The 27,019-nt window shown below is 36.9% G+C and overlaps 7 protein-coding genes across 7 annotated transcripts; 3 read left to right on the forward strand and 4 right to left on the reverse strand.

The window, feature by feature from the left end:
- Positions 1–4,182: 4,182 nt before the first annotated feature.
- Positions 4,183–4,717, reverse strand: LOC131804870 (histone H3). The gene has a single exon (XM_059128120.1). It carries the CDS (start codon positions 4,655–4,657, stop codon positions 4,247–4,249), a length of 411 nt encoding a protein of 136 aa, XP_058984103.1. The 5' UTR covers positions 4,658–4,717; the 3' UTR covers positions 4,183–4,246.
- A 269-nt stretch (positions 4,718–4,986) lies between these two features.
- Positions 4,987–5,408, forward strand: LOC131804875 (histone H4). The gene has a single exon (XM_059128125.1). The coding sequence runs from the start codon at positions 5,026–5,028 to the stop codon at positions 5,335–5,337; it is 312 nt and encodes a 103-aa protein (XP_058984108.1). The 5' UTR covers positions 4,987–5,025; the 3' UTR covers positions 5,338–5,408.
- Positions 5,409–6,969: 1,561 nt separating this feature from the next.
- LOC131804872 (histone H2A) lies at positions 6,970–7,441 on the reverse strand. Its single transcript, XM_059128122.1, has one exon. The coding sequence runs from the start codon at positions 7,379–7,381 to the stop codon at positions 7,007–7,009; it is 375 nt and encodes a 124-aa protein (XP_058984105.1). The 5' UTR covers positions 7,382–7,441; the 3' UTR covers positions 6,970–7,006.
- A 5,451-nt stretch (positions 7,442–12,892) lies between these two features.
- On the forward strand, positions 12,893–13,393 carry LOC131804873 (histone H2B). The gene has a single exon (XM_059128123.1). It carries the CDS (start codon positions 12,964–12,966, stop codon positions 13,336–13,338), a length of 375 nt encoding a protein of 124 aa, XP_058984106.1. The 5' UTR covers positions 12,893–12,963; the 3' UTR covers positions 13,339–13,393.
- A 6,645-nt stretch (positions 13,394–20,038) lies between these two features.
- Positions 20,039–20,581, reverse strand: LOC131804871 (histone H3-like). Its single transcript, XM_059128121.1, has one exon. It carries the CDS (start codon positions 20,511–20,513, stop codon positions 20,103–20,105), a length of 411 nt encoding a protein of 136 aa, XP_058984104.1. The 5' UTR covers positions 20,514–20,581; the 3' UTR covers positions 20,039–20,102.
- Positions 20,582–20,811: 230 nt separating this feature from the next.
- On the forward strand, positions 20,812–21,264 carry LOC131804874 (histone H4). The gene has a single exon (XM_059128124.1). It carries the CDS (start codon positions 20,882–20,884, stop codon positions 21,191–21,193), a length of 312 nt encoding a protein of 103 aa, XP_058984107.1. The 5' UTR covers positions 20,812–20,881; the 3' UTR covers positions 21,194–21,264.
- A 1,554-nt stretch (positions 21,265–22,818) lies between these two features.
- On the reverse strand, positions 22,819–23,267 carry LOC131805074 (histone H2A). Its single transcript, XM_059128311.1, has one exon. It carries the CDS (start codon positions 23,228–23,230, stop codon positions 22,856–22,858), a length of 375 nt encoding a protein of 124 aa, XP_058984294.1. The 5' UTR covers positions 23,231–23,267; the 3' UTR covers positions 22,819–22,855.
- Between the last annotated feature and the right edge of the window lie 3,752 nt (positions 23,268–27,019).

Below are 27,019 nucleotides of genomic sequence, written 5' to 3' on the forward strand. Positions count from 1 at the left end.
GGCCCTCCCGTGGGAACGATTATAAGGTCAGGGCAACCTAAAATAAAATCATACACCATTCTGCCTCTAGAACATATAGTGTTTCCTCCCCAATTAATATGCCTGGCATTTAGATCAGCGCCAATTAAAAGTTCACCCTCAGAGGCCAGATGGCGCAGGGGCTCCAGATCGGCTGCTTCGAAGACGTCAGCAGGCCTGCAATACAGGCTCACAAATGAAGCGATGATCTATCTGTCCAAAATAATTTAACACAGCTATTTTCTATAATGCCAGTATTTATATTTACTAGCTCACTTCTAAAAGTATTTCTGGTGAGAATGGCTATACCTCGTTTGATTGATGTTTCTTAGATCTCGACACAAGAGAGTTGATATTGGCGAAAATACATTTAAGTTGTCTAATCATCAAAACCAAGAGAAGTTAGGATACCAACCATAGCTTTTGCTTGACTATCCTCATTTAAACTATTAATGTCCTTGGCATATCTACGTACCTTATTTAGACAGGTAAAGAAGTCTTTACCAAAGTTTTTGGTACATATTTCATTGAATTTTTCAAATGAATCCATAGCTTCACACATCGGTCCCTGATTTGTATTTACCGTTGTGTGCTGAATGTTGCCTATGTTGGCATTTTGTTTTGATGAGCTGGCATATGTTACACCGGGTTTTACTTTTCCACTGTTTAGTGGAAAGGAATTTTTCTTAGGTGTTTCAGCTTTTTCAATTTTAGCGTTATTTAATTTGGCCAGAAGAGCCTTTTTAATGGGGCATTGCTTTGAATTAGCAGGATGAACCTCTTTATTACAATTTGCACATTTAAATACAAATTCGGGTTCCATTCTAGTTTCCCCGGTAAGGGGATCAGTGACCATAACCATTTTTGGTTTGTGTACGCCCTTAGGAATGTGGCAGTTGCCAGGGCCATGTGGTCCGGCACATTTCACACATTTATATGGCCTACCGCAATTGTTGGAAACGTGGCCATGAGCTTGGCAATTTCGGCATTGCGGCAATGTCTTCTTCTTGTCTTTTTTTAATCGAATTCTACAATTTAGAAACCAACGAATTTTGTAAAATTTGTTAATTTCCGAACCTTTGCCCAAAAATATGAGCCATTTTTCAAAGCCTAGCTTAACTACATTTTTAACCTCAAGTTTCATATCAAGGTTAGCCAAAGCGGCTTCTATGTCAACCTTATCATAGGTTGAAGACAGTCTCTCCATAACAATGGAGTGGGGGGTTTCATGTTTTGGAGAGAATGTGAAAAATTCTACCCCCTTTTCGACAAAGAGAGCTCTCACCCTCTGATGGTCCTCAGCTGATTGTAGCTGAAAATTAGCCTTTTTGCCACTAACAATGTTGATGGAAAAATTATTATGCCCTAACAATTCTCTAATGTCATTAGTCACAGATTTTATATTTACATTTAAAGTTATAATCATAGGAACAAACTTACTTTTTCTTCCAGAAATAGCCGATGATACGTCATTGGTGGTCTCAGGAATTTCCTCACTGGTGTCCATGTCGATGTTGGATTCTTGGGAGATAATCTTGACTTTGCGCTTAGGTTTCTTCTTTGTTTTAAGAGTTGATCCTGTTGTAGCAGCAATGTTGTCCTTTGTTGTTGTTGTTGTTGTTGTTTGTTGTGCCTCGGAGTTGGCAAATAGTGTAGTTGCTTTGGCCGCAACTTTGGCTTCCTTCATCTTCGCTGGCACTCGGCTTGCGCTCAGCACGTTAATGCGTGGTTCCGGTGGTGTCTCCACTGTAGATTGCACTGGGACTGTGACAGTGGGGTCCACCCTTAATATGGCATCTTCAACTTTTTTTGGTATACTGCTCATTTGTACGTTTGTTGGAGCATGTTCTTTTTCCATTTGTGCTATAATACGTTTATAGCTCATTTCTCGGGAATGGGCAGATGTTAGTTGCTTGGCAGATTCAATTTGCATGTTTTTTAATAATGCAATTTCGGCTGACAGTGATTCATTTCTGCTTTCGAGATTTGTCATCTTTCGGTGAAGTTGGGCAATAACGGCTTCCAACTGTGCATTTTCGCACGTTTCAAAACCGTCTTTGTTTTGACTGTTGTCCAATCATCCACTGATGCGGTAGATTTATGTTCCATCAGATCAGTTGTCTTATCAGATGGGTCATCTATTTCAATATCTGTATTGGCAGTAGATATTGTTGCAGGTGGTGGTTTTTCGGCTTGCGAGTGTTTGCCGACGGCAGAGAAGCCTGCCGCCTGCATATTGCCGACGGGAAATAAACGTTCACCTTCTGACAAATTTTTCGCAGAGAAGTTTGAAGGCAAAAATTTTATCTCTTTAATGGTGAGATTTGTCCTCACAATTTAACTTCACTTATTCACTGTTTGGTTTATATTTCACTGTTAACACAAATACACTCACAAATTTATGTGTCTTTTTTGTTAGCGGCGAGCTAAAGTGTAGGTACATCGAAAAGATGAGATGTGCATAGTAGTCAATTGGTAAATTTTTCGAAAGATTGTGTGGAAGCGAGTTTAATTTTTTACAAAAGTTTTCGGAGAAATTAAATTTTCCTGAAGAAGCTTTGATAATTTTCACTAAAAATGTTTTATACCTTTAAAGTATAGATTTCAGGCTATGTTTTAAAGAAAGTTTGGTGTAATTATCACTTGCCGTTTGTGAATTATAAACGTTTAACTTGGCAGATTATAAAATGTAATCACAAATTTCCAACTAAAATTTAAAAAAATCGAATTTTTTATGAAAAATTAATTGAAAATTCTTTTTGAAAATGTAGCCTGATATGTTTACTTTAGGATCAAAGAAAAATATCGATGAAATTTCATATTTTACTATGTGAAAAAATTGAAATTATTATGTGGTCTATGACAGCAGAAATCCTCTTATTGGCATAATTTCAATGAAGAAAAGTTTTTCTTGAAATAAATTTGAAAGCTCAAATCTTAATAAGTTTTATAAAAATTTCTTAAAAAACATTTCAGAATTTGTATATTTACATCAAAATATAACATTATTCACAAAAAGTCATAATTTACGGGGAAAAGTTACAAAATCCCCAGAATACTTCATACTACCAATGTACAGGCATTCACTGACAAACGGTTATGTATTTTCATTTTGCAATATTTTTTATGAAATTTAACATAATTTGTTCTAAAATTTATTAAAAATAGTATTAGAAGCCATTTTCTAAGTTATTTTGTCAAATTTTTGTTACTTTTATGAAAAAATATTCCCAAAAAGAAATTCATCTTTACAGGCAAATATCACCTAGAACACTTGGAAATGTCATGAAATTAATTGCGTTTTACAAAATTGTTTTTCGATCAACTTTGAGGGTAGATATTATTGGCATTTCTTTTTATAATACTTTTAATTATATTTTACATCAAAATTCTCAACAAATCATTTTCTTCTTAAATTTTTAAAAAATAATAAATTATTACCAATTTCTCTAAATACATCGGGCAAAAATAATTTTGTAATTCCATATGGAGAAAATTCATATTCAAATGTCTTAAAATGCGTATAAAACATTTAAAAATTTTGCTGAAAAGGAATAAAACATATTTCATACATCATTCCTGAAAAAAATTAAATAGGAGGGGCAAAATTTTAGCTGGAAATTTTTAAAATTCACATGAAATAATTCGTAGAAATTAAAGGCAGAGAATTTTTTCCCGTTAAATTGAATAGTCCACAACAAAAAAAAAAATGATCGAAGGGGAATAAAATGAGAGAAATAGACAAATTTCGCGCCAAAAATCATGAAGAGAGCAATTTTTTGTTTAACGGGAAAAGGAAAAAAACAAAATGGACAAAAAAAAATCCCGTTAGCAAAATGTATGTGGTGGTTGTTATTATGAGTCATAGCATTTTTTTCGAAGAGGGAGTACAAAAATGATAATAATTTTGCAAATTAAAGGAAACTATCAAAATGGATAATTGAAAAAATTCAAATAAAATTAAAAAAATAAAATATTCGATCAAAATAAAATAAAAAAAATAAAGTGACGAAAAATAATCAAGGAAAAAAATCAACATCAAAAAAATACTTCTTTATTTTAAAAATTTTCAAAAATAATCAAAGCCCTAAATTTTTTTATTTATTTAAAAAAAATACTAAAATTTGTAGATTGAGTGAAAAAATATCTCATTTTTGTAAAATATTTGTGGTCCTGAAAAGGACCGATTGTTTTGTTGTAAAATTGTTGCTTTTAAAACGTCAAGAATTTAAGCACGTTCTCCACGAATACGTCTGGCCAATTGGATATCCTTAGGCATGATGGTGACACGCTTAGCATGGATGGCGCACAAGTTAGTATCTTCGAAAAGACCAACCAAGTAGGCTTCACTGGCTTCTTGCAAGGCCATAACAGCAGAGCTCTGGAAACGCAAGTCAGTTTTGAAATCTTGAGCGATTTCACGAACCAAACGTTGGAAGGGCAATTTGCGGATCAACAATTCAGTACTCTTCTGGTAACGACGGATTTCACGCAAAGCAACTGTACCAGGACGGAAACGATGAGGCTTCTTAACACCGCCAGTGGCTGGGGCACTCTTACGGGCAGCTTTGGTAGCTAGTTGTTTACGGGGAGCCTTTCCACCGGTCGATTTACGGGCAGTTTGCTTAGTACGAGCCATTTTTCACTTGAATTTTTTCACTTCACTAGAGATATGCACACAAACACTGTAGACACTGTAATAACGTTGCCATCGCCAAGAAAACGAGTATTTATAGAAAATTGTGCTCTTAGCATCAACTTTCGGGGTTGATATGTTAGTGAATTCTTACCTATCGGTATACCAAATGTACACGCACACACAAAAGAGAACATACAATACTAACGGCAAATGTACACACACACATATAACTGTACATACTTTACTTGTGCGTTAAATGGTTGGAGAGAGCCTCAAATTTTGTATAAATACAAGCGGACCTGGGTTGAAAAAACTTTCGTATTTTGAACGTTAGTGAAGTGATAAGTGAAATAAACTAAAGTGAAAAAATGACTGGTCGTGGTAAAGGTGGTAAAGGCTTGGGAAAAGGTGGCGCTAAACGTCACAGGAAAGTGCTCCGTGATAACATCCAAGGTATTACCAAGCCAGCTATTAGACGTTTGGCTCGTCGTGGCGGTGTAAAACGTATCTCTGGCCTGATTTACGAAGAAACTCGTGGTGTTCTGAAGGTGTTTTTGGAAAACGTTATTCGTGATGCTGTCACCTACACCGAACATGCTAAGCGTAAAACCGTCACCGCTATGGATGTCGTATATGCTTTGAAGAGACAAGGCCGTACCTTGTACGGTTTCGGCGGTTAAACAAATTCTTGACGCAATTTGGAGAAATCTTTTTTACAACAAAACAATCGGTCCTTTTCAGGACCACAAAATATATCAAAAAAGAGATACATTCTTGTAGAAAACTATATTTTTTTTTAATTAAAATAAATAAAAAATAAACACTTACCTTAGGAAATAAAGAAATTTTATGTCAAAATTTCTAATATTTTTCTTTTTCAGCTTTCTCGTACTTTTTTCTCACAATTCGTGAAAAATGTCTAAAAATCAAATAAATAAAAAATATAAATACTAACTACTAACACTAATTTTCTCCAGAATATTTTCAACGAAAACATTGTTTTACCGAGGTCTCGTATTTTATTCCCGATCATAAACATGGCGTCGGCAACTCACATCGCTAAACACATTTAGTTGTTCTTCTTCTTCCTTTTCGTATTATATGAGTATAACATAGCGTCGCTTTATGTATGTATTGGTATTATTTAGTCGATATTACTAAAGAACGACCATGCTGTGGTAGCAAAGGAATTTCATTTTGACTTTTTCAAACATTGTTGAATCTTTTCTCAAATTTTATTTAAAAATGGTTGAATATTTTTATTAAATAGATCGTTGATTCATATTATCTTCAAAAATTTCATTAAAAATTTTTAAATTATTCACTAATAATTTCCTTTAAAATTGTATCGAAAATTAAATCATTGATTTTTTAAAAATTAAAATAACTGAATTTTATTTAAAAAATTTTCATTGAATTAATTTTATTTTATTTATGTTCAATTTACTTATTTAAATTTCAATTAATTTAATTTTTCATTAGATTATTTTTTAAAAATCACATTTTTCGTTTTATTAAAAATTATTTTATTTATTTCCTTATTATTAATTTAAAATTATTTAATTTATTTCCTTATCATTAATTTAAAATTTTTTGATTTCATTTAAAGTATCTTTTATTTTCATAAAATGTATTTATTATTCCAAATTTCTTTAATTTATTTCCAAATATTTTCATTTAAATTTGCTTAAATTTTCATTAATATTTGCCTTAATTTTTAAAAGTTTTCTTATTTTATTTTAATTTAATTATTAATTTACGTTATTTTATTTTTCTTTGTAATTATTTTCGTTAATTTTCATTTCATTATGTTACTTTTCTTCTATTTTTTGTGTTAAAAATTTTCCATAGCACCACAATGCGCTTTTATTTTCATGTATGCGTCGATTTATTTCCACCAAAACACTACTTTGCCGCCAAAATTCCATTGCAAATCATCTACTTTATGCCTTCCCCAAAGAATGCGCCGGGGTACGATTTTTTCACATAAAATTACTACAAAGCCACCACCAACTGCCACATGCTTCTTCTTCATGCTATACATACTCATTTGGTGACGCCACGATCTCTCCTCTCTCGCGCTCTATTCCTGAAATCATAAGAGACAACAACAACGACGACAACACAAATATGCAACTGACAACGGAAAACAGTTAATCTGCCAACGTCTCATAGAAAATTATTGAGAATTTTTATTTTTTTTTCATGCAAATGTAGCTTGACGCAATTTTCTTTCTCTTTTCAAATATTTTTTGTCGTCCTGAAAAGGACGGATTGGTTGATTTTTCTATGGAATTATACGATGGTCTATATTCTTCTTCTTCATTCCATAATACCTTTCGAAATAATTTAGGCTTTCTTTTCGGTCTTCTTGGGCAAGAGAACAGCTTGGATGTTTGGCAATACACCACCTTGGGCAATGGTAACGCCAGACAGCAATTTGTTCAATTCTTCGTCGTTACGGATGGCCAATTGCAAGTGACGGGGAATGATACGAGTCTTCTTGTTGTCACGGGCAGCATTGCCAGCCAATTCCAAGACTTCAGCAGCCAAATATTCCATGACAGCGGCTAAATAGACGGGAGCACCGGCACCAACACGCTCAGCATAGTTGCCTTTGCGCAACAGACGATGGATACGACCGACGGGGAATTGAAGACCAGCACGATTGGAACGGGACTTTGCCTTTCCCTTAACTTTGCCACCTTTACCACGACCAGACATTTTCACTTTATTTTAGTTTTAAACACTTCACTTAAGCACTGAAAAACACAAATGATAAAAATTTTCGATTTTGCGATTTGCGATTTTGCCCATGGCCATATTTATTGAAATTCATTCTTACATCTATACAGGATGGCTTACTGTAATATTATTACAATGATCTTATAGCTTTTCGCCATATACAACATTTTTTTTGTTTATATTAATTACCGCAGGACAATACTTGACAGCAGAAATCAGACATATAATTATTACAAAAGAAATCAAAAGTTATTTGCTCTAAAAAATTCAATTATTAAAAATGAGCGATCTATAAATTAACATATACTAAAACTTACTAGCTAGGACTAAAACTATAACTTAAAACTACTATTTACATATGTACAAAAATGACGAAGTACAACTCGTATGTATCACTGGGCAGTGTTATACACTACGTCAGCAGTATCATACGAGTTGTATCGCCTATGATAAAATAATAGACGATTATCTACATACAATAAACCCTCATTTTTTAAGAGAGGAATGGCAGCTGGTGGCAAATGTTTTTTTGACATTATCGATTGGGCATCATATGAGTATCTGAGCGCCTCTGCAACAATCTCTTTCTCAAGCAACACGCTTTTTTCGACAAATTTTTCGGCCCCTTTCATCATGAAGAGATCAATTCTGTCAAAGCCAGTCTTATCATATATGGTCCTACAAGATGTTGATCTGTACGACCTATTCACCATAAAGCCTTTTCTTAGACCTAAACATGTTCTAAGAACACGACGCTCCCACATACGTAGCCGTTCCATCTGGTGGGAAGAAATCCCAAACCAGATTGGAAAGGCGTACGTTAATATCGGCCTTATTATTTGGCGTTATAAAATCAATTTAACCTCTTGGGATATACCCCCTCTTATTCTCATTATACCATGGTAGGTAAAATATATCCGTTTTGCCTTTCCCAAAATGTAATCTATATGTCTAATGAAACTATATTTAGAGTCAATTACAACACCTAAATATTTCACGCTATCAGACAGACTAATTACTTCTGAACCAATTTTTAAAACCGGGAAATACGAGCGGAAATTCGGGTATGTTGTACCAGGCTTACCTTTTATAATCACCGCCGAACATTTTCTTGAGTTTATCTTCAGTCCCCATTTTTGAAAGAACATATATAGCTCTTCTAAGAATATGTTAGCTCTCGTAGTCAGCGTGCTAGCCCTAGGGCCAGTGAAGGCAACCAAAACATCATCTGCATATGATAACAGCAGATCCCTCGGCGAGGGATTAGGAATATCACTAACAAAAATGTTATATAGCAGTGGCCCCAAGATTGAACCTTGAGGCACTCCTGCTGTTACCAATCTACGAGTGGAGATTTGTTCCCCTACCCTAACCGTGAAACACCTATCCCGGAGAAAACTCGCTATTATTTTGCACAAATGCCTATCAAAACCGAAGGTTTGCATTTTGTATAACAGGCCGTTATGCCATACTGAATCAAATGCTCTTGCAAGGTCAATGCTTACAGCAATAGTACCACATCTTCTATCCAACCCACGAATGACATGTGTTGAGAAGGCAGTGAGCGCATGTGAGGTCGAATGTCCTGTTTTATACCCGAATTGATTGTCTTTAATTATTCGCTTATCTTCAACTATCAGTTTTAATCTCTTCTTAATGAAGGATTTCAGCAATTTGCCAAAGGCTGACAATAGCGAAATGGGTCGATAATTGCCACACTCTTCAGGGTTGGAGCCTTTCTTAAAAATTGGCACTAGCATTGTCTCCTTCCATGCCTTTGGAAAGTATCCCAAATTAAGGCAGTGATTTAACAGGATTACAAGAAAGGTGAAAGTTACCTCCCCTGCCTTCTTCAATGCCACGTCTGGAATACCATCGATTCCGCTTGACTTTTTCGCAGGCCGATTTGCCAGAGCAATGCCCACTTCACTTGGCCTTACAAAACCGCATTGGTTCCATAAATTGGTGTTACTTATGGAGTTACCATCTGCAGAAAAATTGTCGCTAAAACACACCGCCGTGGACCGATCGTCCAATCCCTCAACTGCCCGATTAACTGAGCAGATAAAGGATTGGTCAACCGGTCCATTTGTGGGATCTAGAGCACCCTGGACATAGTCTGCCAAAGCTTCAGCCTTGAGCCTATCATCAGTAATGATTGAACCAGAAGAATCCCGAAGGTTCCCGATTGTATCTCTACTCTTTAGGCCCGCTGCCATTTTCACTTTATGAAAAGTTTTACTATTTAGACGAATGTTTTCTAAATATGTTTTAAATCTGTCATATCTGAAAATTCGTATACAGTCCTCAATTACGCGATCAAGATTGCGAATATCCGCTCTTAATATAGTATGTCTCTCTGGATTACCTGACCTCCGAAGAGTTCTACATAATCTCCTTCTTTCCCTCATAAAACTTATGATTCTAGGTGGTAAATCATCAAGGGAGCCTGGTCTACATCTCTTTTTTGGAACCGCAATCTCAATCGCACCACGAAAGACCGTACACAAATCTTCAATGCATCTGTCAATTTCTAATTCTGACACATTCCTGTCAACTGGTAGGCAGCAGCTATCCAGCCTCAACCTAATTTCCCTCTTATAGCGTGCAATATTAATCCTTTCAAAATTAAAAAATGTTCGTCTATCGCATATTTCTATTTCCCCAGCCACTAAGACAAGTTCAAGAGCTCTGTGATCAGATATATAATCTATTTCATTTACCATATTACCCCCATCCAATGATGGTAAACCTGGCGTCCTAATAAAAAGGTCAATATATGACCCCGCATTACCAACAGGCCTAGTGGGAATGGAAGATCTTTAAACTTTAAAAAAGAGGTACTCCAAGAGGAACCTAGCTAAATCCCTACCTCTTGCATCTATCTCGGTACCACCCCATAGTTGGTGCTTTGCATTTAAATCAGCACCCACCAAAACTTCTCCTCTATTATAGAGTTCTGTAATAGGGTCTAAATCTTTCACCTGAAATGAAACATTAGGGCGAAGGTATAGAGAAACGAAAACTATAGGTGAGTCATCCTCTCTCCATACCCTCACCGCACAAGCCTCAATATTTCCAGTACCTATTTCTATCTTTTCAGATCGGTAATTATCTCTAACCAGGACTGCCGTTCCTCCCCCATGTCGGCGATGTCCACCATCCCTAAATTGCCAGTAGCATTTATAACCCTCAATATTGATGTAGCGAGAAGATGTGAGCTTGTGCTCAGCCAACATCAATATATCCGGTCTCCTCTCCTCTATAAATTGTTTTAAATAATATCTCCTTGATATAGAAATCAGGGAGTTTATATTCAAGAATATACATTTAATTAAATTGGACATTAGAAACTGAAAAAAGCATCCATGCCGATAGGGCCGCATCTACGCCAGCAGTAGACATTATTCGCTGGAAAGTCGGACCAAAGGATTTAGCCTTATTAATTTTGTCCTCAAACCCATTTTCAAAGAAATCAACAATTTTTTGAAAGTTATCTCCATTGGTTGCTGTTGGCTGTGATAGAGCTCTATTTAATGGTCTGCCAGGTGGATTGGGGGGTATTTGTCCACGAGCTGCAGATGCATATGTAGTATGGAGGCTGGAAATGCGTGCCGATTTGGCCGCAGCTTTTGCTTTTGCCTCGTCCTGAAGTCTTTTCCTCCTATTCAAGATTTCTAAACGTTTTGGGCAGTCTTTTGCTGATGCGGGATGATTCCCTCCACAATTAACACAGACGCAAGGTTGTGCTGGCTTCTTAATTACTTCGCCCGTGGAGGGGTCAGTGTATTCTAACCATACCTCCTGATCTTTGGAGGGTATGGTACATTTTCCCTTTTCGTGCGTCTTGCTGCATTTAACGCAATGTGACACCATATTACAGTTAGAGGACACATGTCCATGTACTTGACAATGGAAGCATTGCGGTAGCATACCATTTTTATCCTTTCGTAGGGTAACCTCACTGGTGAAAATTCGAGTCAATTTGTACAAGTTTTGTATGTCCGTTTTTTTTGACATACGAAGGAGCCATTTTCTAAATGAGATGTTAGCTAGACTAACAACTTCTACCGTAAAATCAAGCGTCGAGAAGAATCCCTTAATTTCTTCCACACTATACTCATCGGGGAGTCCCTCTATTACTAATGAGTATGGTAGTAGAGGTTTGGGGGTATGGGTATGAAATTTGTACCCAGCACTCAAAAATAGGCATTTGGCTGAATTATAATTGTCCAACCCCCTGACCTTGACAGAAATAACACCCTTCCTTATAATTTTAATGATAAACTCAACTGAGGGGAGAGATTGCTGCAGAGTGGCCGAAACTTCTCGTACCCCGACATCGTAGATTGTAAATGCTGGCATTGATGCCTTGCCACCATTACCATTAACCTTCAGATTAATGTTAGCTGCTGTCTGCTGCATGGGTTTGGGTGTTGCTGCATTCGTCTTCTTCGTATTTCCCTTAGATTTTTTCGACATGACTGTCTGCCAAGTGCCGCTGGCATCATCCGCATTATTGGAGTTGACATCGTTATGTCCCCCGTTGGGTGCTGTCGGCAGTGCAACACCTTCACTCACCAATTCCATACCGAGTTCTTCGGCTGCCTCGGTAGCCCAGTCACTTTGTTTAGAGGTGCCGTCCGCACCTTCTTTACCGCATTGACAATTCTTATTTTTTAGCAAAACAATCTCAGTTGCTTGTTGCTGAATAATTTTTTCCAGTTGCTCAATTCGTGTCAGAGCTTTTTGGAGCTCGCTAAAAGTAGCCTCCAATTTTAGGCTTTCATAAGGCGAAACGACGCCAGAATTGCTGCTACGTCGTTTTTTCCTCTGCCTGCGTATTGCTGCTGCAGTCTCGGATGCCTCACTTGACATATCCGAGTCCATTTTCTCAGAATTTTTCATAAGAAAAATTTGATCCACAGAATATTTTTGGCCTACGGCAGGCTTATTTTTGACAAAAAGGCTGCTTCCGTCGGCTTTCTTCTCCATTTCTATGTTACCGCCGTCAGAAAATGACGGCGGCTCTGCAGTGCTGTTGGGGTAGAATTTTCCCTCCAGCGGGTTGGCTGTATCTATATTTAACAACCAGGAGTCACGAAATCAGTTCTTGTGTATAATGGCAGAATTTGTAAATTTTCTGCCTTCTATGCGGTTCTGGTTGTTTTTAGGGATAAACCACAAATCGCCAAATTACTGCTTTATCGCAACACCAACAAAATTTTATCTCTTCCAGATTGGCGAGCAAAACACTTATTTCACTGTTTATTACACTATAGGCAGGCACTTTTCACTATTTAAAGTATACTTCACACTTCACTGACACAAGACAAAATGATCGATAAAAATTTTCGGATCGAAACGTGCTATTTATACTTTTCTCACACACACATTTCTTCAATAATGGGGTGGTTTGCCTTGTGTGTGCCTGCTAGCTGTGACTACCTGAAATTCTTGTCGACTACAATCTACAAATTCTGTATAGCTGGCCGTTTTGGTTATCATTTGTGAACAGTGTTAAAAGTGTTTGTGTGATTCAAAAAAAATAATAAGTGAAAATGCCTCCTAAAACCAGTGGTAAAGCAGCAAAGAAGGCCGGCAAAGCCCAGAAGAACATTACCAAGGGCGATAAGTCGAAGAGACGTACCAAGCGTAAGGAGAGTTACGCTATCTACATTTACAAAGTGTTGAAGCAAGTCCATCCCGACACCGGTATCTCCTCCAAGGCCATGAGCATCATGAACAGTTTCGTCAACGATATCTTCGAACGTATTGCCGCCGAAGCCTCTCGTTTGGCCCACTACAACAAGCGCTCGACCATCACCAGTCGGGAAATCCAGACCGCCGTCCGTCTATTGTTGCCCGGTGAATTGGCTAAGCACGCCGTCAGTGAAGGTACCAAGGCTGTTACTAAATACACCAGCTCCAAGTAAATGTCTTGATATTTTTCATTTTGCGTCGAAATACTACCTTAAAAGGCCCTTTTCAGGGCCACAAAAAACATTTCAAAAGAGATCATATTTTGTTGAAGCTACAATTTATCATTATTTAATAATAAACGAATAAAAATCCATAGAAATTATATTTTTCTCTATACAATGATTTTTCCATGCATTTAGCTAACTCGCATATGTGCCTATGTTTAGCCATTGCTTGTGCGATATGCTATAACAGCCATCGTCGTCGTGTATGTGTGCGTGTGTTAGTGGTGATTTGCCTTGCCGTCGTTGATCAACATCGAATGGGCATCATGTATGTGTGAGCATTTTGTTACAGCACAACGGCAAAGCAACGAAATATAAGGCTGAGGCAGAAATTATCAAAGGAAAAAAATATATTGATGAAAAATGTTAATATTTTGCCAAAATGTCATTTTTGGATGAAATTCTTGAAATTTGACAGAGAATATGAAAATGACAAATTTTTCAAAATTAAGTAGAAATTATAAAAATGACCAAATGATGGGGATTTTCGAGAATTATGACCTGTGGGTAATTAGGAAAAATTTTAAATATTTTATTATCTTTTATGACCTGGGTTAAAAAAACAATCCAGTGGCGTCCACGATTATATTGGCTCAATAAAATTACCTAATAAGAACAGTAATTAGCGAAAGTAATTTTTTCCCAAAATCAAACACGTGTACAAATTTACTTATTCATTTAGGTAACAAATATATACGATAACTGTTGAAAATAAATATTTTTCTCTTTTTTAATTTAATTTGTAGCCCTGAAAAGGGCTGTTAGATAGTATGTTTTCGAATATCGAAAATATTGTGGAAAAAGTAATCTTTCTGGGAAAAATTACTTCTTGGCGGCGGTTTTCTTAGCAGCTGGCTTCTTTGCTGCTGCGGCCTTTTTGGGCTTAGCAGCTGCAGTTTTTGCCTTGGGTGCCTTTGGTTTAGTGGCAGATGCTTTGGCGGCGGTCTTTGCTGGTTTAGCTTTAACTGTACCGGTTTTCTTGGCAGCCTTTGCCTTTGTTTTGTCGGCCTTCTTCTTTTCAGCGGTCTTCTTGGCGGTTTGGTTTTTTGGCAGCTGCCTTCTTCTCACCAGCGGCCTTTTTAGGGGCGGCAGCCTTCTTCTTTTTGTCACCAGCGGCTGGGGCCTTCTTCTTCTTTTCAGCAGTCTTGGCTTTGGGTTCCTTGGAGGCCGAAGCTGACAATTTGAATGAACCAGAAGCACCCTTACCTTTAGTTTAGATCAATTTTCCACTGGCAACGGCACCTTTCAAGTACTTCTTGATGAAGGGGGCCAATTTTTGGCCCAGCGGCAACTGGGGAGGCGGTGGCTTCAACAACGGCGGCGTCAGACATGGTTATTCACTGTTTGGTTTATATTTCACTGTTAACACAAATACACTCACAAATGTATGTGTACTATTATTTTTGTTAGCGGCGTTCAAGTTCAAGTTCAAGTTCAATTTTATTGAGATTATATTCATTACATTTTTTTTTTTTTGGCTTTCGCCTAACCTTAAGTAATATTAAAAATAATATTTGTACTTAGCATACTAGTATTTATCTAAGTCTATCTTATAATTACGTATATACATACATAGGTTGCAGCAGGTATGCAACCTATACTTAATTCTAAAAATTAATATTATTAATTTATCTTTGAATAATTTCAACAAGAATTTTATTTCTTTTTCTCCCAAAAAAATAATCTTAAAAAAGGAGTATCTTATCAATTTTTGTTTTAGATTCTTACATACTACTTAAAAACTAGGGACTTAAAATAATAATTATATACATATATACAGAGGACGTATCATCGGCTATTGTTCCAATTGGTAGACGGTGTTGTATAAGTCGAATGTTTTGTACCGTCGATGGTAAAAACACTAGTTGGTCTTCATTAAATAAAAGGCCTTCATTATTGAGGATTTCAAGGCTATTTGGAGGATGGTAATTCGCCTCCAATAGTCCATCAACATGTGGGAAGCTGTTTTCAAGACTTCTTGCTACCAAAGCGTTTTCGCAGAAAGTTGCTTTGTGTAGAAAGTTGAGAGCACTCTTCGCCAAAAAGACATCAATCCTTTTGAATGGGAGATCTTTATATATTAGGTAATTTGGGGGCAATCGCCATATCCCATCCTGACCTAAATGATGTTTTAGATTAAGGCAAGACCGTAAGATACCCCTTTCCCAGATTCGAATTCTCTCCATCTGATGGGAAGATATTCCGTACCAAACCGGGAACGCATAGGCCACCATTGTTCTTATTATCTGCTTATAAATTAACAATTTCACCGGGAGGGATAGACCGCCAGTTCGGCATATTATTCTTTGAAAAGCCCAGAATAGTTTTTTGGCTTTTTCTAGAATATGGTTAACATGTCTGACGAACTCAAAATTAGAGTGGAATACCACTCCAAGGTATTTGAGCTCCTCAGACACATGTACCAACTGTCCGCCAATGCATGGGGTTGCCTCAAACCCTCTAGAGCTGGGGTACAGATATTTTTTTAGACCTTTGAAAACAATGGCCTCGCATTTGCCAATATTTAGACACATTTTCCATCTGTCGAAATATACAGAGAGGTTCTCTAGATATTCGTTCAGACGTATGTTTGTGTTGTATGCATGTGCCCCCGAGGCGGCTATAAAAATATCATCTGCATAGATGAGAAGTAAGTCACTCACGGGGGGCAGAGGGATGTCGCACAGAAATATATTGAATAGAACGGGGCCCAACAAGGATCCTTGAGGGACTCCCGTGTATATTTCTCTGGCGGATGAATGCGAATCACCTATCCTTACTTTAAATTTCCTAGACTGAAGGAAGTCGTATACTAGTCTACAAATAAGGTGAGAAAAATTTAAACTCTTCATTTTGTAGACTATGGCATTATGCCAGACATTGTCGAACGCTCTAGAGAAGTCTAGACTAACCCCTATGGTTATATGCCTGCGATTTAGTGCTCTAGAAACATGATCACCTAAAACAGAGAGAGCATGAGACGTAGATAATCCTTTTCTGAAGCCAAATTGGCAATCAGAGAGTATTTCCTTGTCTTCAATTTCATTAGAAATATTTCTTAAAATGAAATATTCCAGTAATTTTCCAAAGACCGAAATCGAACTGATGGGCCTATAGCTATTCCTATTGGTCGGGTCCTTACCAGGCTTTAAAATTGGGACAGTTATGGCTATTTTCCATGCCCTAGGAAAATATCCCAAATTTATACATTGGTTGAAAATTATCGCAAGATTTATCCATGTAGAGTTGTCAGTGTTCCTCAAGACGATTTCAGGAACACCGTCAACACCACTGGATTTGCGATTAGGTCTGGCTTTTACTGCAGAACCTATATCTGCAGGAGATATAAGCCTCAGATTATTTATTGAACCACCATTTGAACCGTCCGCTAGTAAGTTTTGTGAAAAATTGACTATTGGTGTCTTTGTCATAAATTCCCTCTCAATGCTGTTGATTGCAGAGTCTTGTGGACTAGAAGGTAACATGTTGCCTTGTATGCCGTCAGCAATAAAATTAGCTTTTTGTTCTTCAGCCGTAAAGATGAAGCCATTTTCGTCCACAAGATCTGGAATTGGGTTACGTTTACAACCTGCTGCAGATTTTACCTTGCTGTAGACCCTATTGTCCATTTTTATATTATTCAGGAAGTTGGTCCAATGCTCACATTCGTGCACTGATATCAATTCCTGAACCATTTTATTGAGGTTATTAATCTCTGCCCTAATGGTATCGTATCGACTAGGATTTCCTGTACGAAAGAGGGTTCTTCTTAGACGTTTCTTTTCCCTTATCAGATTAAGAATATTGTCTGGTAGGGGGCGGAGGCCCCTAGCACCAGGTGAAAATTTGGGGATGGTGTCGACCATGGCTGATTGAAAAATAGACGTCATCTTTTCAATACCATTATCTATTTCATAAATAGATGCATTTCTATCTGCCGCAATGCGACAAGCAGGTAATTGTTCATCTAAAATTCTGTTGAACCTACGCTTGTTTATTTTTTTATAGTTGAAAATTTTGCGTTTTTCCCTATGTTCAGGGTCTATTCCATGCACTTGCATTACAATAGCTAGGTGGTCTGAATTACAATCAATAGTACTCAGCCCCAGCCCACTATTATCATCGATGGATATGCCCAGCGAAGCTATACATATGTATATATAGGTACTACTGTCCCTACTTATCCTAGTCGGCCCTCCCGTGGGAACGATTATAAGGTCAGGGCAACCTAAAATAAAATCATACACCATTCTGCCTCTAGAACATATAGTGTTTCCTCCCCAATTAATATGCCTGGCATTTAGATCAGCGCCAATTAAAAGTTCACCCTCAGAGGCCAGATGGCGCAGGGGCTCCAGATCGGCTGCTTCGAAGACGTCAGCAGGCCTGCAATACAGGCTCACAAAATGAAGCGATGATCCATCTATCCTAAATAATTTAACACAGCTATTTTCTATAATGCCAGTATTTATATTTACTAGCTCACTTCTAAAAGTATCTCTGGTGAGAATGGCTGTACCTCTACCAGGTCCTTGTCTACGTTTTTGAATAAAAATATTGTATCCTTCCATCTCCAGGTTTTGATGGGTAGACAATCTATGCTCCGCCAACATCACCACATCCGGTCGGTGTTCATCAAGAAATAATCGAAATTGATGTTTCTTAGATCTCGACACAATCATCATCTAATCATCAAAACCAAGAGAAGTTAGGATACCAACCATAGCTTTTGCTTGACTATCCTCATTTAAACTATTAATGTCCTTGGCATATCTACGTACCTTATTTAGACAGGTAAAGAAGTCTTTACCAAAGTTTTTGGTACATATTTCATTGAATTTTTCAAATGAATCCATAGCTTCACACATCGGTCCCTGATTTGTATTTACCGTTGTGTGTTGTTAGCGGCGAGCTAAAGTGTAGGTACATCGAAAAGATGAGATGTGCATAGTAGTCAATTGGTAAATTTTTCGAAAGATTGTGTGGAAGCGTGTTTAATTTTTTACAAAAGTTTTCGGAGAAATTAAATTTTCCTGAAGAAGCTTTGATAATTTTCACTAAAAATGTTTTATACCTTTAAAGTATAGATTTCAGGCTATGTTTTAAAGAAAGTTTGGTGTAATTATCACTTGCCGTTTGTGAATTATAAACGTTTAACTTGGCAGATTATAAAAATGTAATCACAAATTTCCAACTAAAATTTAAAAAAATCGAATTTTTTATGAAAAATTAATTGAAAATTCTATTTGAAAATGTAGCCTGATATGTTTACTTTAGGATCAAAGAAAAATATCGATGAAATTTCATATTTTACTATGTGAAAAAATTGAAATTATTATGTGGTCTATGACAGCAGAAATCCTCTTGTTGGCATAATTTCAATGAAGAAAAGTTTTTCTTGAAATAAATTTGAAAGCTCAAATCTTAATAAGTTTTATAAAAATTTCTTAAAAAGCATTTCAGAATTTGTATATTTACATCAAAATATAACATTATTCACAAAAAGTCATAATTTACGGGGAAAAGTTACAAAATCCCCAGAATACTTCATACTACCAATGTACAGGCATTCACTGACAAACGGTTATGTATTTTCATTTTGCAATATTTTTTATGAAATTTAACATAATTTGTTCTAAAATTTATTAAAAATAGTATTAGAAGCCATTTTCTAAGTTATTTTGTCAAATTTTTGTTACTTTTATGAAAAAATATTCCCAAAAAGAAATTCATCTTTACAGGCAAATATCACCTAGAACACTTGGAAATGTCATGAAATTAATTGCGTTTTACAAATTTGTTTTTCGATCAACTTCAAAGGTAGATATTATTGGCATTTCTTTTTATAATACTTTTAATTATATTTTACATCAAAATTCTCAACAAATCATTTTCTTCTTAAATTTTTAAAAAATAATAAATTATTACCAATTTCTCTAAATACATCGGGCAAAAATAATTTTGTAATTCCATATGGAGAAAATTCATATTCAAATGTCTTAAAATGCGTATAAAACATTTAAAAATTTTGCTGAAAAGGAATAAAACATATTTCATACATCATTCCTGAAAAAAATTAAATAGGAGGGGCAAAATTTTAGCTGGAAATTTTTAAAATTCACATGAAATAATTCGTAGAAATTAAAGGCAGAGAATTTTTTCCCGTTAAATTGAATAGTCCACAACAAAAAAAAATGATCGAAGGGGAATAAAATGAGAGAAATAGACAAATTTCGAGCCAAAAATCATGAAGAGAGCAATTTTTTGTTTAACGGGAAAAGGAAAAAAACAAAATGGACAAAAAAAAATCACGTTAGCAAAATGTATGTGGTGGTTGTTATTATGAGTCATAGCATTTTTTTCGAAGAGGTAGTACAAAAATGACAATTATTTTGCAAATTAAAGGAAACTATCAAAATGGATAATTGAAAAAATTCAAATAAAATTAAAAAAATAAAATATTCGATCAAAATAAAATAAAAAAAATAAAGTGACGAAAAATAATCAAGGAAAAAAATCAACATCAAAAAAATACTTCTTTATTTTAAAAATTTTCAAAAATAATCAAAGCCCTAAATTTTTTTATTTATTTAAAAAAAATACTAAAATTTGTAGATTGAGTGAAAAAATATCTCTTTTTTGTAAAATATTTGTGGTCCTGAAAAGGACCGATTGTTTTGTTGTAAAATTGTTGCTTTTAAAACGTCAAGAATTTAAGCACGTTCTCCACGAATACGTCTGGCCAATTGGATATCCTTAGGCATGATGGTGACACGCTTAGCATGGATGGCGCACAAGTTAGTATCTTCGAAAAGACCAACCAAGTAGGCTTCACTGGCTTCTTGCAAGGCCATAACAGCAGAGCTATGGAAACGCAAGTCAGTTTTGAAATCTTGAGCGATTTCACGAACCAAACGTTGGAAGGGCAATTTGCGGATCAACAATTCAGTACTCTTCTGGTAACGACGGATTTCACGCAAAGCAACTGTACCAGGACGGAAACGATGAGGCTTCTTAACACCGCCGGTGGCTGGGGCACTCTTACGGGCAGCTTTGGTAGCTAGTTGTTTACGGGGAGCCTTTCCACCGGTCGATTTACGGGCAGTTTGCTTAGTACGAGCCATTTTTCACTTGAATTTTTTCACTTCACTAGAGATATGCACACAAACACTGTAGACACTGTAATAACGTTGCCATCGCCAAGAAAACGAGTATTTATAGAAAATTGTGCTCTTAGCATCAACTTTCGGGGTTGATATGTTAGTGAATTCTTACCTATCGGTATACCAAATGTACACGCACACACAAAAGAGAACATACAATACTAACGGCAAATGTACACACACACATATAACTGTACATACTTTACTTGTGCGTTAAATGGTTGGAGAGAGCCTCAATTTTTGTATAAATACAAGCGGACCTGGGTTGAAAAAACATTCGTATTTTGAACGTTAGTGAAGTGATAAGTGAAATAAACTAAAGTGAAAAAATGACTGGTCGTGGTAAAGGTGGTAAAGGCTTGGGAAAAGGTGGCGCTAAACGTCACAGGAAAGTGCTCCGTGATAACATCCAAGGTATTACCAAGCCAGCTATTAGACGTTTGGCTCGTCGTGGCGGTGTAAAACGTATCTCTGGCCTGATTTACGAAGAAACTCGTGGTGTTCTGAAGGTGTTTTTGGAAAACGTTATTCGTGATGCTGTCACCTACACCGAACATGCTAAGCGTAAAACCGTCACCGCTATGGATGTCGTATATGCTTTGAAGAGACAAGGCCGTACCTTGTACGGTTTCGGCGGTTAAACAAATTCTTGACGCAATTTGGAGAAATCTTTTTTACAACAAAACAATCGGTCCTTTTCAGGACCACAAAATATATCAAAAAAGAGATACATTCTTGTTGAAAACTATTTTTTTTTTAATTAAAATAAATAAAAAATAAACACTTACCTTAGGAAATAAAGAAATTTTATGTCAAAATTTCTAATATTTTTCTTTTTCAGCTTTCTCGTACTTTTTTCTCACAATTCGTGAAAAATGTCTAAAAGTCAAATAAATAAAAAATATAAATACTAACTACTAACACTAATTTTCTCCAGAATATTTTCAACGAAAACATTGTTTTACCGAGGTCTCGTATTTTATTCCCGATCATAAACATGCCGTCGGCAACTCACATCGCTAAACACATTTAGTTGTTCTTCTTCTTCCTTTTCGTATTATATGAGTATAACATAGCGTCGCTTTATGTATGTATTGGTATTATTTAGTCGATATTACTAAAGAACGACCATGCTGTGGTAGCAAAGGAATTTCATTTTGACTTTTTCAAACATTGTTGAATCTTTTCTCAAATTTTATTTAAAAATGGTTGAATATTTTTATTAAATAGATCGTTGATTCATATTATCTTCAAAAATTTCATTAAAAATTTTTAAATTATTCACTAATAATTTCCTTTAAAATTGTATCGAAAATTAAATCATTGATTTTTTTAAAAATTAAAATAACTGAATTTTATTTAAAAATTTTTCATTGAATTAATTTTATTTTATTTATGTTCAATTTACTTATTTAAATTTCAATTTATTTAATTTTTCATTAGATTATTTTTTAAAAATCACATTTTTCGTTTTATTAAAAATTATTTTATTTATTTCCTTATTATTGATTTAAAATTATTTAATTTATTTCCTTATCATTAAAATTTTTTGATTTCATTTAAAGTATCTTTTATTTTCATAAAATGTATTTATTATTCCAAATTTCTTTAATTTATTTCCAAATATTTTCATTTAAATTTGCTTAAATTTTCATTAATATTTGCCTTAATTTTTAAAAATTTTCTTATTTTATTTTAATTTAATTATTAATTTACGTTATTTTATTTTTCTTTGTAATTATTTTCGTTAATTTTCATTTCATTATGTTACTTTTCTTCTATTTTTTGTGTTAAAAATTTCCATAGCACCACAATGCGCTTTTATTTTCATGTATGCGTCGATTTATTTCCACCAAAACACTTCTTTGCCGCCAAAATTCCATTGCAAATCATCTACTTTATGCCTTCCCCAAAGAATGCGCCGGGGTACGATTTTTTCACATAAAATTACTACAAAGCCACCACCAACTGCCACATGCTTCTTCTTCATGCTATACATACTCATTTGGTGACGCCACGATCTCTCCTCTCTCGCGCTCTATTCCTGAAATCATAAGAGACAACAACAACGACGACAACACAAATATGCAACTGACAACGAAAAACAGTTATTCTGCCAACGTCTCATAGAAAATTATTGAGAATTTTTATTTTTTTTCATGCAAATGTAGCTTGACGCAATTTTCTTTCTCTTTTCAAATATTTTTTGTCGTCCTGAAAAGGACGGATTGGTTGATTTTTCTATGGAATTATACGATGGTCTATATTCTTCTTCTTCATTCCATAATACCTTTCGAAATAATTTAGGCTTTCTTTTCGGTCTTCTTGGGCAAGAGAACAGCTTGGATGTTTGGCAATACACCACCTTGGGCAATGGTAACGCCAGACAGCAATTTGTTCAATTCTTCGTCGTTACGGATGGCCAATTGCAAGTGACGGGGAATGATACGAGTCTTCTTGTTGTCACGGGCAGCATTGCCAGCCAATTCCAAGACTTCAGCAGCCAAATATTCCATGACAGCGGCTAAATAGACGGGAGCACCGGCACCAACACGCTCAGCATAGTTGCCTTTGCGCAACAGACGATGGATACGACCGACGGGGAATTGAAGACCAGCACGATTGGAACGGGACTTTGCCTTTCCCTTAACTTTGCCACCTTTACCACGACCAGACATTTTCACTTTATTTTAGTTTTAAACACTTCACTTAAGCAATTTTGCCTATGGCCATATTTATTTGGATTATAAACTTACATACTAACAGAAATGGCTTACTGTACTAAAATCTTAACTATATATAGCTATTCGCTATCTACTACTATTTTACATAACAATTCGCTGTGCTCTAGGCACTTCGCATCTATCGACATAAATTATAATATAAAACAAACTGAAACTTAACATAAATGCCCCAAAAAAATCCAAGATTAAAAAATGGGCGAACTCTACTTAGTTATATAAAATCTTAAAACTATGACTTAAAATCTAAGACTACGAACTAAGAACTAATTCTACTATATACAATATTTACAAGTTTTTTAATTGGTCTTTGAGCCCAATTATTGAGTACTGTTGTACACGACGTCATCAACATTGAGGGTGTTGTGGCGTCGATGGTAAAAATGGAGTTCCCCATCGACATACAACATCCCTTCCTCCGACAGCCTTTTTAAGGCCCCAGGAGGCAGGTGTCTGAGGCCTCACAGACCTTCTGCGTCCAGATTGCAGTATAGGGCGTTCTCGACGATAGTGTTGTCAAGTCCGTCAGATCTGTCCAAAAATTGCAGTGCACCTGAAACCAGGACCCTGTCAATTCTTTCTCCCCCTGCCCTATCATAGATGGCCCTATTAGAGGGCCGTCTGATAGTGCCATCATGTCTAAAAAGCAGTCCTCTCATGCCTAAACATGAGGTCAGGACACTACGCTCCCACCTCCTAAGCTTTTCCATCTGGTTGGACGATATGCCAAACCAGACAGGAAAAGCGTAGGCAACAATAGGTCGCATTATTTGCCGATATAACAGCAACTTAACTTCGGGAGTTAAACCATCCCGCATCTTCATCAGCCCTTGATAGCTGAAGAAGACCTTTCTCGCTCTGTCCAGGATAAAGTCTATATGTCCATTGAAGTCAAAATTCTTTTGAAAAATGACCCCAAGGTATTTTATCCTGTCCTTTATTTCCACAACATGAGGTCCAACTTTCACGACCGGATAGTACCTTGTAAAATTTGGACGAACATATTGAGTTTTCCCGGTAAATACAATTGCCGAGCATTTGTCCCCATTTAGCTTGAGGCCCCATATGGTAAAGAACCTATATAATACCTCAAGATAAATGTTCAAACGTGCTTCCGCTATACGAAGTAATGGGGCCGTATACGCCACAAGCACATCATCAGCATATGATAATGCTAACCCTCCACGTGGAGGTGTAGGCATGTCACTGACATAGATGTTAAACAACATCGGCCCTAGGAGGGAGCCCTGGGGCACGCCAGTCAGTACAGGTCTGCGACTAGATAGTCGCTCACCTACCCTAACTCTGAAATACCTATCAGACAGGAAACTTCCTACTAATCTCACAGTTTGGTGATCAAACCCAAACCGTTGCATTTTAAACAATAAACCTTGATGCCATACGGTATCAAAGGCTTTAGAGAAATCAAGTCCAACTGCAATAGTACCATACCTATTGTTAAGACCTGAAACCACATAGGATGTGAGAGCAGTTAGGGCATGGACAGTGGATAGGCCTGCCCTAAACCCGAACTGGTTGTCCTTCAACACCCTTTTATCCTCTACGAGTTTATTTAATCTTTCCAACATGAAAGACTCGAAGAGTTTACCGAAGCCTGATAAAAGTGATATCGGCCTATAGCTGCTACATTGTCCCAGAGGTGAACCCCTCTTAAATTTGGGAACCAACATAGCCTCTTTCCATGCCCTGGGAAAGTAACCCAGGTTCAGACAGTGATTAAATAACACTGTCAGGAACGTGAAAATAACCTCTCCCGCCTTTTTTAAGGCGGTATCGGGTATTCTGTCCAAACCGCAGGATTTACGTGCTGGCCTACGGGCGATTGCCCTACCCACACAACCGGCGCGAAGAAAACCACCCTCGTTCCAACGAGTGGAGTTTTCAACAATAGCCCCATCCGCAGTAAACGTATCGCCGAAATTTACCATGGGGGACCGATCGCTGATCCCCTCGGTAGCTCGATTAACTGAGCTACGGAGAGCATCATGTTCCCCAGGAAACCGATTAACTGGTCCTCCTGAGAAATTAGCACTCGGTCCTCCCATCGCAGGCGAAACACCCTGCACATGGTCTGCTAAGGCTTCGGCCTTTTCACTGTCGTCCGTAATAAGTCGACCTGTAATGTCTACTAGATGACTTACAGGTTCTCTGGTATCGAGTCCAGCTGCCCTTTTGACTTTGCCAAAAGTTTTCCCATCAACTCTTATTCTCCCTAAATAATCTTTGAGTCTATCTTGTTCGAAAATTCGAACAGAGTCCTCAATTATGCGATCCAGATTTCTGATATCGGCTCTAAGAGCAGGAAATCTATCTGGATCACCAGATCTACGGAGAGTGCGGCATAGCCTGCGACGCTCACGTATAAAGCCCAAAATTCTCGGGGGAAGATCTCCAAGAGTCTTAGGCTTAACTCTCTGTTTAGGTACAGAGGTTTCTATAGCATTGCGGAAAATTTCGCCTAGATTTTCCACACATCTATCTACCTCATCTATTGATGCATTTCTGTTAGATGGTAGTGTGCACTCATCTAGCCCTAACCTAAGCTGACCCCTAAATCGTCCTATATTCATGCGATTGAAGTTCAGAAATTTTTGTCCTTCATTTCTCGCCAGACCCCCCAAATTTAATTGAATTTGAATCGCCCTGTGATCCGATTCAAAATCAAATGCCATAGAAATATTTCCGCCGCCAACCAGAGGGAGTCCTGGTGTACGCAGAAATAAATCTATATATGAGGCAGATGTCGCAGTCTCCCTAGTCGGAATATCCGACCTTATTACGTCAAAGTCTAGGCAGTCCTGTAAAAGTCTGTCTAAAACTTGTCCACTCCAGTTTCTCACGTTACCTCCCCACGAAGTGTGCTTCGCGTTTAGGTCGGTTCCGATCAAAACTTCCCCAGAGTTATATAAGTCAAAAACCTGCAAAATGTCTACGGGCCGTAGTGTCTCATTGGGTGCGAGGTACATTGAGACGAAAGCTACAGTGGAGCCATCGTCCTTCCATACCCTCACCGCACAGGACTCAATGTGTCCGGTTGAGAGTGGTATTCGATCACAGCGAATACCATCTCGAATAGCAACCGCGGTACCACCCCCGCGTTGCGCCCCATCACGATATTGGGGAAAAACCCTATATCCCTCTAAACTAAAATTATGAGAAGGGCTGAGCTTATGCTCGGCCAAAAGGAGTACATCCGGCCTCCTCTCCTCAACTAACAACTTCAAATAGTGTCTCTTTGATAATGAAATCAAAGAGTTCACATTTATAAAGACTACTTTAAAACTGGACATTTCCAGCAATGCATAGCAACCAGGCAGACATGGCGGCGTCAATACCTGAAGATGCCATTATTTTTTGGAAGATAGGGCCAAAAGCCCTCTCGCATTTTTGAGAGAAGTCCGTTCCGAAGAATTGAACTATATTCTCAGACTGAGAGTTTACCTCTTTTTGGGGAGGTTGATTGCTAGAACGTGAAATGTTGCTAGCACGAGATTGGGCTGGTGCTGGTTTAGGACCACCACCTGCAATAGTGGCGTACGAAAAGTCCGCACGGGCTGCCGCAATGCGCAGAGAGCGCGCCTCATTTTTGGCCTGAATGTCGGCCTTAGCTTTAGCCTTGCGGGCTAAAATTGCCAAACGGTGGGGACAGTCCTTGGCCGAAGCAGGATGTCCATACTTGCCACAGTTAACACAATAGCAAGGTTG

The sequence above is a fragment of the Musca domestica genome, unplaced genomic scaffold (assembly GCF_030504385.1).
Source record: "Musca domestica strain aabys unplaced genomic scaffold, Musca_domestica.polishedcontigs.V.1.1 5, whole genome shotgun sequence".
NCBI lineage: Eukaryota > Metazoa > Arthropoda > Insecta > Diptera > Muscidae > Musca > Musca domestica.

Bases quoted from the DNA above. Each gene is read 5' to 3' on its own strand.
- LOC131804873 (XM_059128123.1), top strand. From the start codon at position 12,964: ATGCCTCCTAAAACCAGTGGTAAAGCAGCAAAGAAGGCCGGCAAAGCC.
- LOC131804874 (XM_059128124.1), top strand. From the start codon at position 20,882: ATGACTGGTCGTGGTAAAGGTGGTAAAGGCTTGGGAAAAGGTGGCGCT.
- LOC131804871 (XM_059128121.1), bottom strand. From the start codon at position 20,513: ATGGCTCGTACTAAGCAAACTGCCCGTAAATCGACCGGTGGAAAGGCT.
- LOC131804872 (XM_059128122.1), bottom strand. From the start codon at position 7,381: ATGTCTGGTCGTGGTAAAGGTGGCAAAGTTAAGGGAAAGGCAAAGTCC.
- LOC131805074 (XM_059128311.1), bottom strand. From the start codon at position 23,230: ATGTCTGGTCGTGGTAAAGGTGGCAAAGTTAAGGGAAAGGCAAAGTCC.
- LOC131804870 (XM_059128120.1), bottom strand. From the start codon at position 4,657: ATGGCTCGTACTAAGCAAACTGCCCGTAAATCGACCGGTGGAAAGGCT.
- LOC131804875 (XM_059128125.1), top strand. From the start codon at position 5,026: ATGACTGGTCGTGGTAAAGGTGGTAAAGGCTTGGGAAAAGGTGGCGCT.